The sequence below is a fragment of the Podarcis pityusensis genome (assembly GCF_964106645.2).
Source record: "Podarcis pityusensis genome assembly, chromosome: 1".
Lineage (NCBI taxonomy): Eukaryota > Metazoa > Chordata > Lepidosauria > Squamata > Lacertidae > Podarcis > Podarcis pityusensis.
In genome coordinates this window covers 135,047,245-135,057,983 of record NC_138028.1, presented here as the reverse complement: position 1 = coordinate 135,057,983, position 10,739 = coordinate 135,047,245, and the positions used below count along the sequence as shown (strand labels likewise).

Genomic DNA, 10,739 nt, shown 5'->3' with positions numbered 1-10,739 from the left:
AGCGACCCCCTTTCTCTCCCGCCCCCCTTCGATTCCGGGGGGCTGCAGCCCCGGTTTGCTCCGCCGGCAGAGGAGAAAAGGGGGCTTGGAGCGGGAACCTGGCGCTTGCCTGGCAGGGAAGCCGTGCTGCGCCGAGGGGCCGCCAGGTGGCGCCGCCTCCCAGCCGCCCCGGCCAGCTGCCTTCCTCCTCCTCCGCGCCCTTCCTTCCGGTCGCTCGCTCCTCCTCGTCAGCGGCACGCGCGGCGGAGGCCATGGCGGCGGCGGCGGCGGCTGGCGGAGGGCGGAGCAGCACCCGCGAGCGGCTCTTGGCTGCGCTGGACGACCTGGAGCTCCTCGCCAGGTGGGTCGCCAAGGGAAGGTCAGCCGCGGGCAGCGTCTCTCAGGCGGCGGCGGCTTCGCCCGCCCGCCCGCCTGCCTGCCTTCCTGTCGGTCAGCAAAGGCGACGCTCCTGGGCTCCCTCAGGTTTTACATCGCAGGTTTAAAGGAGCAGTTATTTATTGTTTATTATCATCATTAGGATTTTGCAGGTTTAAAGGAACTCATTAACTCATTTATTTATTATTTCCCCCGGCAGGGACTCAAGGTGGTTTACAGGTTTAAACAAAAACATGGGAAGGGGGGAAATATATATATATATTTAAAAATCCAGTTAAACATATAAAACGATTATATGTTAAGTTGAAGGCAGCTGCGAAACAGCCATGCACCCTGGTTCGCTCTGAGGTTGCCAGGAAGGCATATTTATAAATAGACAAATGTAAACAATTGCTTCATAGTTTAGATTTTTATCAAAAGCACCTTGTTACCGATCTGCGGAATCTTAAACGATAATACATAGTTTTTATTTCATGATTTATTAGCAGACAAAAATAAAATCAATAGGTTGTTTTTATATTAAATTGACCAGCATAATGCAGGAATGGACTCAAGGTCCCCAAATATACAAATAGCTTAACCCCCACTCCTTTTTAGTATCCACTTTTTTTTTTTAGTATCCACATATGGAAAGGCTCCAAAGCAGCGAACCCAAGTCTGTGCATGCATGCTCAGAAGTAATCTTCATTGAGGTTCATCACTCACTGAGTTCAGTGGGACCTTCCTTCTGAGTAAATATGAGTATGTGCATGAAGGACAGGTTGGTTTTTGTCTGTCACCTGGAAGGAGCCTTTGGAGAGAGGAGTATAGTGTTTGCACTGGGGGAGAGCTTGTTTTGTGATATTGGGGCAGTTCTCCATTCTCAGTCCCCCTTCTCCACATCAGGACCATTGAGAAATGGAGTAGAAATATGTCCCCCAAACAGAAAATTTTAAGAGACATATTTTTGACTAAAGGACATGGTATAAATGCTGTAAGTAAATAAATAAGTGATCCAAACCAGGCGCTACAGAGGATGAGGATGGTGAATCCTCAGCATCTGAAGCCAGGTTGATGGGCACCAGAAGGGGAGAGGACAATTTACTATTAGGTTTTTGCCACACCTACACCTTGTGTGTGCTGTATTTAATCTGCGCAGTTTCAATGAGCAGGCTTTCAACTGTGTAAAGTTGAAATTGCACAGGTTAATTGTGCACCAAATGCAATCATAATGTATTTCAGATGCTTTTTCCACACAAAACTTTCAGGAAGGCTGTTTTCTTTTTTCAAGTTTTTAGAGATACAGATTAACAGAGTGAATATGTAACAAGCCAGGAGACTGAAAGCTGGAAATTCAGGCCAGTTATTAGCCCAAAGAGATCCAAGCAAACCCTAGAAAACGGGGTCTTATGGTAACCCATATTTTTCTAGTCAAGAAATATGGACTTAGTTCTTTTACCCTGAAAGACTACTAACTGATACAGTTCTAATATACCGTACTTTTCGCACCATAACACCCAGTTTCCCCCCCTAAAAGGTAAAGGGAAATGTGTCTACACGTTATGGAGCGAATGCAGGCAATAGGAGCCACTCTTGCTGGCTGTTCGGCAGCCTCTCTTCCTCCGCTTGGCTTGCTGAGAAGCCGGCAACAGCTGAGCAACAGCTGAGTTGAGCTGAGACAGCCTCTCTTCTTCCTGTCTGCCTGCTCTATGGCTTTTTGGCGAGGTGGGCGCTCGGAAGCCGGCAAGAGCTGCCCGCAGCGTGTAAAAGCCAAGGTGGGGAAAGGGAGACAGCCTCTCTTCCTCCTGTCTGCCTGCTCTATGGCTTTTTGGCGAGGTGGGCGCTCGGAAGCCGGCAAGAGCTGCGCGCAGCGTGTAAAAGCCAAGGTGGGGAAAGGGAGACAGCCTCTCTTTCTCAGCGTCTGCCTGCTCTATGGCTCTCCCTTACACAAATGTAAGCGGCTCATACTCTGCTTTCTTTACAATGAGCTGGAAGGAGGGACAAAGAGGGCATCCCCTTCCGTCCCTCCCCCAGCACCTCACCGGTAAATTCAAACAAAGCGGCTTACAAGGCTCGTGTCCCTGAGTCTCCTCCTCCTCTTTTTGCTCCAGTTCGAGGCAAGGCAGCTGCACAAATGTGAGTTCCCCCCTCTCTTCCTTCCCTCCCTCCCTCCCTCTTCCAACTTCAAAAAATATTGGGGGGACAGCCAGGTAAGCCCCACTCACATACCACAATGGGGGGTGGGGGATGACTCCCTCAAATATTTAATGGGGGGGTGAAGGCACCTAGGCCTATAGGAGTTGGCTGCTTTGCCTAGGACAAGTGTGAGCTCCCCCCTCCTCTTCCTTCATCACTGTATTGGAGATACCATACATTACTGACAGTTCCTTCATTCACGTGGTTACAAAGCATGGATCCACATGGATCCTCAGGATTTTTGCACTGGGTCACCCCAAATTCACCATCAGATCACATAGCATGTCCATGGCTACAGCTTGCATCAAAAAAATCACGCACCCACTGTTGCCTGGGGCCGCAGTGGTGCAAAAACGTGGTTACAAAGCACGGATCCACATAGATCCTCAGGATTTTTGCATTGGGCTACCCCAAACTCACCGTCAGATCACATGTCTGTGGCCACAGCATGAACCACAAAAAATCATACATCCACTGTTTCGTTTAGAATTTTTTTTTCTTGTTTTCCTCCTCTAAAAACTATGTGCGTGTTATGGTTGGGAGCGTGTTATAGAGCGAAAAATACGGTACTTGCTTTGCATAAGAAGCGAACATTACAAGGATTATCATACTGTAGATGGCAGTGTTTCATTTATACTTTTGATACGACCTCGCCAAAATAAGTGGCATGGACATGGTACTGTAGTGTTTCTGTGGATCTTTCTACTTAGACTTGTTATTTACTGTGGAGGAGTGAAGTTTTCAGAAACTGCAACTGACTTTTTCCATTGTGTGGAAACTTTGCTTCAGGGAACTGATTGAGATGTTGGCCATTTCAAGAAACCAGAAACTTGCACAACCTGGGGAGGAGAGGCAGGTAAGCAAACTGATAAAGAGCTCATAAGGTCTGGGTATATTTTTGTTGGGAGAGGCCTGTACAAGATGCAAGCTGTATAAGGCTTTACATGTTAAAAACAGCTCCTATAAATACTAGTATTATTGGTATTATTATGATTTATTAGACTTGTTTGTCACTTGTTACCTGAAGGCCTGGCAACCTAGCAGTTTGAAAGCACGTCAAAGTGCAAGTAGATAAATAGGTTCCCGCTCCGGCGGGAAGGTAAACGGCGTTTCCGTATGCTGCTCTGGTTCGCCAGAAGCGGCTTTGTCATGCTGGCCACATGACCCGGAAGCTGTACGCCGGCTCCCTCGGCCAATGAAGCGAGATGAGCACCGCAACCCCAGAGTCAGTTGATTCATAGGATACAGATGTTATTTCTTATTTCGAATAAGCAAACCAGCTCAGCCTTGGCTTAACTTTGCCACAAGGTGCTTGTGCAGGGAGTCGTTCAGAGTGACTTTTACACCTTGCCTCTGGTGTGTAGCTGCTGCCTTTGGAGCCTGCACATCAGGTTGTAATAGCCACTCAAATCTACGCCCTGTATGAGGACCGTGCCGTGAACTGTCACCAGATCTGCCACCAGAGGGTGGTTCCCAAGTGTTAAAATGTAAGACTCAAGCCGTTCTGACATTTGGTTATAATATGCCAACAAAACAAAAAGCCTTATGTGGTATTCATCATACCAGTTAAAGATTTAAAGCAATAATTGTTTTGGGTTTATCCATAAAGCCTGCAATTCAGATACACAGGATTCATAACCTACTTGCAGGTGGTGACCCACAGTTTAGGAAATGCTGATTCAGAGCAGAATTATTTCAGTAAACTGCTCAGAAATTGACAGTATATATACTTTCCAATTCAGCTTTGAATTTCTACTTAGCAATCAAAAATTGCAATACACATTGGTTGTTGGACAGATCCTGGAGTTGTTGATTCAGAGGGATAAAGAGTTCCAAGAATTAATGAAACTGGCCCTTGATCAAGGGAAAATACATCATGAGATGCAGCTATTGGAGAAAGTGGTGGAGAAGAGGGACAATGATATCCAGCAGCTTCAGAAACAACTGAAGGAAGCAGAGCATATATTGGTGAGTCTGTGAATAAAATGGCATGTCGGAAGATTGGCATGACACCCTTGTCTAATAAATCTGCCATGCAGTGAAGGGTGAACATTTTAATTAGTCTTCTAAACACAGTTAGGGGTTTACATGTCTCAGTCATAAGAAGATACACTGCACATTACTTTACCAGCCTTTGAGTGCCTTACTCCAGTTACTGTGGCATCCTCAACCCAGGTCAAGGTTTCCTTCAACTCTCTTGAGAAGTCTAGGTTCTCAGGCTCTTCCACTTCAATCATCCCATTCATTTGAATTGTTCTGTTCCCTTTTTAACCCCAGGACCTCTGTTGCCATTTCTTCTCCCACTCTTGCATTTCTCCACTTTACTGGAATTGGCGTCCCTAAATTTGTCTCCTCCCTCTAGTTCCATGTAGTAATGTTTCCTGAAGTCTAGCACCTGGCAATAATTGCAGGTGCCACAGAAATTCTACCTGGTGATCATTTACAACCATAGTGGATATGTGGACAAGCCTTGCTGTTGATATATCCCTGGGAGGGTATGCTGTTTTAATATTTTCTCTGCAACAACAAAAGCTAGAAGTATGTGTTGTCAATCAGTGTAAGGTATTCTTAAGATACTGTCAAATGTTTGGTCAACTTGCAAAACATTTAGTTCAACTAGTATGGGAATTCTCTTGTACTAAACTCTGGTTGCATATTTGTTCACCAACGAATGTATTTTTTTAATATAGGCCACAGCTGTTTATCAAGCAAAAGAAAAACTGAAAACAATAGAAAAGGCAAGAAAAGGTGAGCATTATATTTTCAGTGTTTTTTAGGAAGTTCTACAGTCGGTTTCCACAACTACATTTGACATGTGATGATTATATCTCTTGTGTAATAGCTTTCCAGTGAAAAACTGCTATTAAAGATCATCTAAAAAATAAGAAAAAAGCATTTAAATGTCAACTAATGACAGATCTTATTACATGGAAAATATATCTTTACAAATGTTAAACAAATTTTTGGATTAATTTCCAAAGAAATCTAATTCAGCTCCCTGTTGGATTTTATTCAGTCTGTTCTTCTAGCATTTATATCATTGCGTATCTAAAAACCTTTTAATTGTCTCAAGTAAATGTCTCAAGTAGGAAAGGGTGGTAAGTAATGTCCCAAGAAAAAGTTCAACAATCTTGTTTTCTTTAAAAAATAAAACAAAAAAACACAACTTTGGCCACCCCCCCCCCCAAAAAAAATTATATATGTGTGTGAAGTGTGAAACGTATATAATGCTTTTTCAGTTTTATAAAGTTACATCTCCCAAGTCACACATGGCAGTTAGATAAACAGTTACAGATACGTACAAACACACAAACATACCTGTAGACATAATTTCCTAAAATATATTTTCAGCTTAGCATCCTGGACATGATGACACTCTTCTATAGATATTTGAAGATGGCAAAGAGTTGTACTCAGCTACCCTGAGATGTAATGGGCTTAAGTTACAGAGGAGTAGGTTTCATTTCAACATTAGGAGAAACTGCTTGATGGATAAGAACAGTTTGACAATACTGCCAATTATTTAAAAGGCTGTTTTTGAACAAGATGGTCTACAAGACCCTCTTCCTGACTCTATGACCCTGAAAGTATCCAAAATAGGAAAAAAGGATGTAGTTGGCATCTAGATGCAACACACACACACACACACACACACACACACACACACACATACACATACACATACACACATACACTTCAGCTAGGTTTCTGATTACAAACCATGCAACAATTAGAAACTTGCTTGGTTGTTAATCACTGCCACCAGCACACATAAATTTAGTTACACCCATGTGTTCATGACTCTGCATAGGAGTGCAGAACAGAATGGTTTAATAAACAGGAAGGAATTGTTTTAATTTGGAAACTTCCAGGCAGCCTCCTACATAGTAGCCATAACATACGAACATATAGTGATCTGCCCTTCAAAAAATCCACAGTAGTGGTCTACAATGTGTACAAGTCTAAAAATCAGTGTGCAAGGATGAGAAAATGAGGGGGAATTGGTGGCTCAGGAAACGAGCAGTGACAGCTTTTACATGTTTCCTCCTGAAACACTGGCTTTTGAATCTTGTAATGCAGAGATGAGGCTTTTTACCTGCTGCATTTTTTCTCTCTACTTCTCATAGGGGCAGTTTCATCTGAAGAAATAATTAAATATGCTCATAGAATTAGTGCCAGCAATGCTGTTTGCGCTCCTTTGACATGGGTGCCAGGTAACAAGTTTCACAATTAAACGTTTGACATACTGTATTTTCACTGAAAAATGGATCTAAAAATGTTTTATCTCTGCGTATACTTTGTGTACAAGTTTCGGCTGAATTTCACAGGCAGATGGAGTGAAACACACTTTTCTATGTACCAAATATGCTACGTGCTACTAGGTGAACAGTGGTTAAAAGGAAAGATGATTGATGGAGATTGTATAGTTGTCTTGCTATATATATATGTATGTTGTTGTTATTGTTTAGTCATTTAGTCGTGTCCAACTCTTCGTGACCCCCTGGACCAGAGCACACCAGGCACTTCTGTCTTCCACTGCCTCCCGCAGTTTGGTCAAACTCATGCTGGTAGCTTCGAGAACACTGTCCAGCCATCTCGTCCTCTGTCGTCCCCTTCTCCGTGTGTGTGTGTGTGTGTGTGTGTGTGTTTATTCAGAATTGCAAACCAACCTCCCTCCACCTTTCCCCCCCCTTTTTTTTTAAAAGCGTTTATTAATTTTCCAATAAAAACATCCAATTAACATATCAAATCAGATCCAATAAAAATAAAAAACTAAAATAAAAAAGGTCCAATTGTCTTCCAAATTGTAATAATTTTGTTTTGACTTCCCACGGTCTGAATTTCGAAGCGCATTCAACATCATAGTCCTGCCTCTTATCATCCTCAATGTTATTCATAATTCCATGTCCGATTTTTCCCTTCCACATTTTGACTCTGGTTCTACGATCCTCATTCATGTCAGAAAACTGATACTTTTTTTTTCTATGGAGTGCAGATTTGTCCGTATATTGTACTCCTTCAGCTGTTTTTTCATCGCACCGCTTCATTTAATTGCATCCAATTTCAAAGTTCTGTCCAGCTCTTTGAGAGTTGTTATTTTGGCAGCTTCCAGATCGTTAATCTTTCCCATCCAGGTGTTATCAAAGAAACAGAGAGAAATTTCCTTCTGTACCCTCCTTGTTGATTTATCTTAAACAGACTGTTTGCAATGTAGCCATATATCAGACAGTTAGCAATTGGCCTTTGGAATCTTCCCAGTCCCCCCTCCAGGCCCTAGAGGGGGGCTGCCAGACATCCATTTAGCCCTCTCTCTCGCTCGTAATCAAAAAAACATATTTTTGCAAACAGTTGTATATGTAATATTGTTTCCAGTCTTTATAACCAACCATCCGTTAGCTCCTGTTTCTCTTAATCAGGGAAGTATTTCAGATACTCAATAACGACGTGGTGGGAGACGCCATTTTGTCCTTTGTCCTTTGTTTTCGTCTTTAACAGACATTTCCGGTCTTAGAAGAGAAGTGGCTGCGAGTAGATCCCAATTATATATGAAGTCCATCTGAACTCACTTTTTGAAGAGCAATTTAAGTTCTTAATGAGACTTGGCATGCATTACGGATTGTTGATGTTAAGGATAAAAGAATGTTTTTTTTACATACCAAGCCCCTCCACATTCCAAACGTCATGATGAGGATCTCTTTGAAGTTCGATCTTTTGCACCAGAGACTGTGCATACTGCAGGTTTTTTCCAGCTTCTTCAATTCAGAGCGTGTCTGTTTGTTTTCCAAATCTTTATATATTCCCAAACAGATGCGTCCGGCTATGGGGTGGCATCGCAGGAGTGTCAGCCGTCCCTAGCTCCGTGACCCAGTACCCCTGCCGTCTGCCACATCGGCAATCTGGGGCAGACCGCGGGTCGTTGAGACAGTCCTCCCCTGCCCTGGGGAGGCTGCCAGGGCTAATTACCCCCATATCAGCCCTGAATTATCGGAACGGCTGAAGTCCGATTGTGTGGGATCAGCCATTTTCCACCGCCGGAAACAGGAAGTTCCCCCCTTTTCTTCCTAATGTAACACTAATTTCTCACAACTAATGAAACTGATCTGTACAAAATTCAACTTGAAAAAAGAGACATTGCACATACTTTTCTAAACCAAGAAATCTTTAATAAAAATCTATTTTAAAAAAGAAAGAATTGCAAACCAATTGTTTATTTTTAAGGTGACCCTAGGAGGCCATACCCAACTGATCTGGAGATGAGGAGTGGTTTGCTGGGTCAGATGAACAACCCATCAGCAAATGGTGTCAACGGACACTTACCAGGCGATGCACTTGCAGCAGGCAGATTGCCAGGTAACAGCTTCTGGGTCATGTGGCCAGCATGACTAAGCCGCTTCTGGCAAACGCCGTTTACCTTCCCGCAGGAGCGGTACCTATTTATCTACATGTGCTTTTTAACTGCTAGGTGGGCAGGAGCAGGGACCGAGCAACGGGAGCTCACCCCGTTGCGGGGATTCAAACCGCCGACCTTCTGATCGGCAAGTCCTAGGCTCTGTGGTTTAACCCACAGCGCCACCCGTGTCCCTAAAAATCAATGTACTGTACTATAAAATAATTAAAACAGTATTGTGGATGATAAAAATTAAAATTTATTACCTGCACTGATGAGTCATTGTTCGGATGGAGGGGGGGCTTTTATCCATTTCCGCAGTCACACAGTCAGTCAGTCAGTAGCTGAACTGGGATCCACACAGATCCCACCACCACCACACTGCTGCAGGAAATGCTCCCTAGAGCACGCGCCTCCCGCAGCAGCATGGGGGGGGGAGTTGCGCACCGGCTGGCAGGTGAGCGGGCACGCAGCTTCCCTCCCTCGCTGCTGCAGGAAACGCCGTGACGGCCCCCTTCTCCGCTGCCAGACAACGGAAGTGTGGCACTCAAAACGGAAGGGCACCCCCGAACAGAGTATGTTCGGATTCCAGAAAAAGTTCACTAACTGGAACACCTTCCAGTTTTGAAGTATTTGTGTTCCAAATAGTTTGTGAACTAGGATGTTCATAGACCAAGGTACCACTGTAGTTAGAAATAAAGAACTGCATAGTTACGTGAAACTTCTAAACTGTGCATAACAATAGACTGCAAGTTGTTAAAATACATTGCTATGAAAATATCTGGATGTGTGATTTTTGTATCATTTCATTTTTCCTTTAGATGTACTCGCACCTCAGTATCCCTGGCAATCAAGCGACATGTCAATGAACATGCTACCGCCTAATCACAGCAATGACTTTATGCTGGAACCTCCTGGACATAATAAGGAGAATGAAGATGATGTGGAAGTCATGTCAACAGATTCATCAACCAGCAGTAGTGACTCAGATTAGCAGTAGTGACTCAGTCTGTTTGGTGCACATTATATACATCATTAAGCACCTGCTCTGCAATCCAGATAGCCACAGTGCAAGGGAAAAAACTGTCTACAACTTTGACATTTATTTCATTATATTTTATGAATTGCTGTTTATTCAGAATAACCCAGCTATGGCTGGAAACAGTCTTGGAGAAAGTGAAGCTTGTTTCCAGCAGCTGTAACACAATTTATTTCAATGTGTAGATAAAACAAATTCTTGAAGATGAAATAGAAAGAACAACTGCAGGAAGTGGTAGCTGATAATCCTTTAATTTGTGGAAGGGGCTTTTTTCTAGTGGTGGTGACAGCAAACAGACTGAGGAAATTTTCACTAATTCCCCTAATAGCCTTGTCAGAATAGATAGTTGGAGGGCAGGAAGGAATTTGGGGAAAGTATTTGCATTTCCATTAACAGAAATATTATTTGGGGAGAATTTCACTCACAGAATCTCTGGATTCATCTCTCTAACTTTTCAGAGAATATGCAATGTGAAAACAGTTAAACTTTTGCAGATATTTGAAGTTAGTTGCTGGATTCAACTTATGACCAGTTTATAGAATATAAGCTTGAACTAACTTTGGTGTATTATGAACAGCTTTCCCTCAAACAAAAGCATACCACTAGTCATCTTTTTTTCTGAAAACGATGGACTAGGAGGGCATAAAGTTGTACCACTTGTTGCACAAAATAAAGCTGATCCAACCAGTCCTCCTCAGCTCAACCTACTCCACCCCACAAGAATCTTTCTGAAAAGCCTCTCCATAGGGCTGAAGACCCTTC

At 43.2% G+C, this 10,739-nt stretch overlaps 1 protein-coding gene across 1 annotated transcript; it reads left to right on the top strand.

The window, feature by feature from the left end:
* The first annotated feature begins 216 nt into the window (after window positions 1-216).
* MED4 (mediator complex subunit 4) lies at window positions 217-10,667 on the top strand. The gene is made up of 7 exons (XM_081019278.1): window positions 217-340; window positions 3,340-3,406; window positions 4,348-4,518; window positions 5,241-5,298; window positions 6,678-6,764; window positions 8,770-8,901; window positions 9,760-10,667. Exons 1-7 carry the CDS (start codon window positions 252-254, stop codon window positions 9,930-9,932), a joined length of 777 nt encoding a protein of 258 aa, XP_080875404.1. The 5' UTR covers window positions 217-251; the 3' UTR covers window positions 9,933-10,667.
* The last annotated feature ends 72 nt before the right edge of the window (window positions 10,668-10,739 follow it).

Coding starts and splice junctions, on each gene's coding strand:
- MED4 (XM_081019278.1), top strand. CDS start 252: ATGGCGGCGGCGGCGGCGGCTGGCGGAGGGCGGAGCAGCACCCGCGAG. Junction 3,407..4,347: donor AACCTGGGGAGGAGAGGCAG/GTAAGCAAACTG, acceptor GTTGTTGGACAG/ATCCTGGAGTTGTTGATTCA. Junction 4,519..5,240: donor AGGAAGCAGAGCATATATTG/GTGAGTCTGTGA, acceptor TTTTTAATATAG/GCCACAGCTGTTTATCAAGC.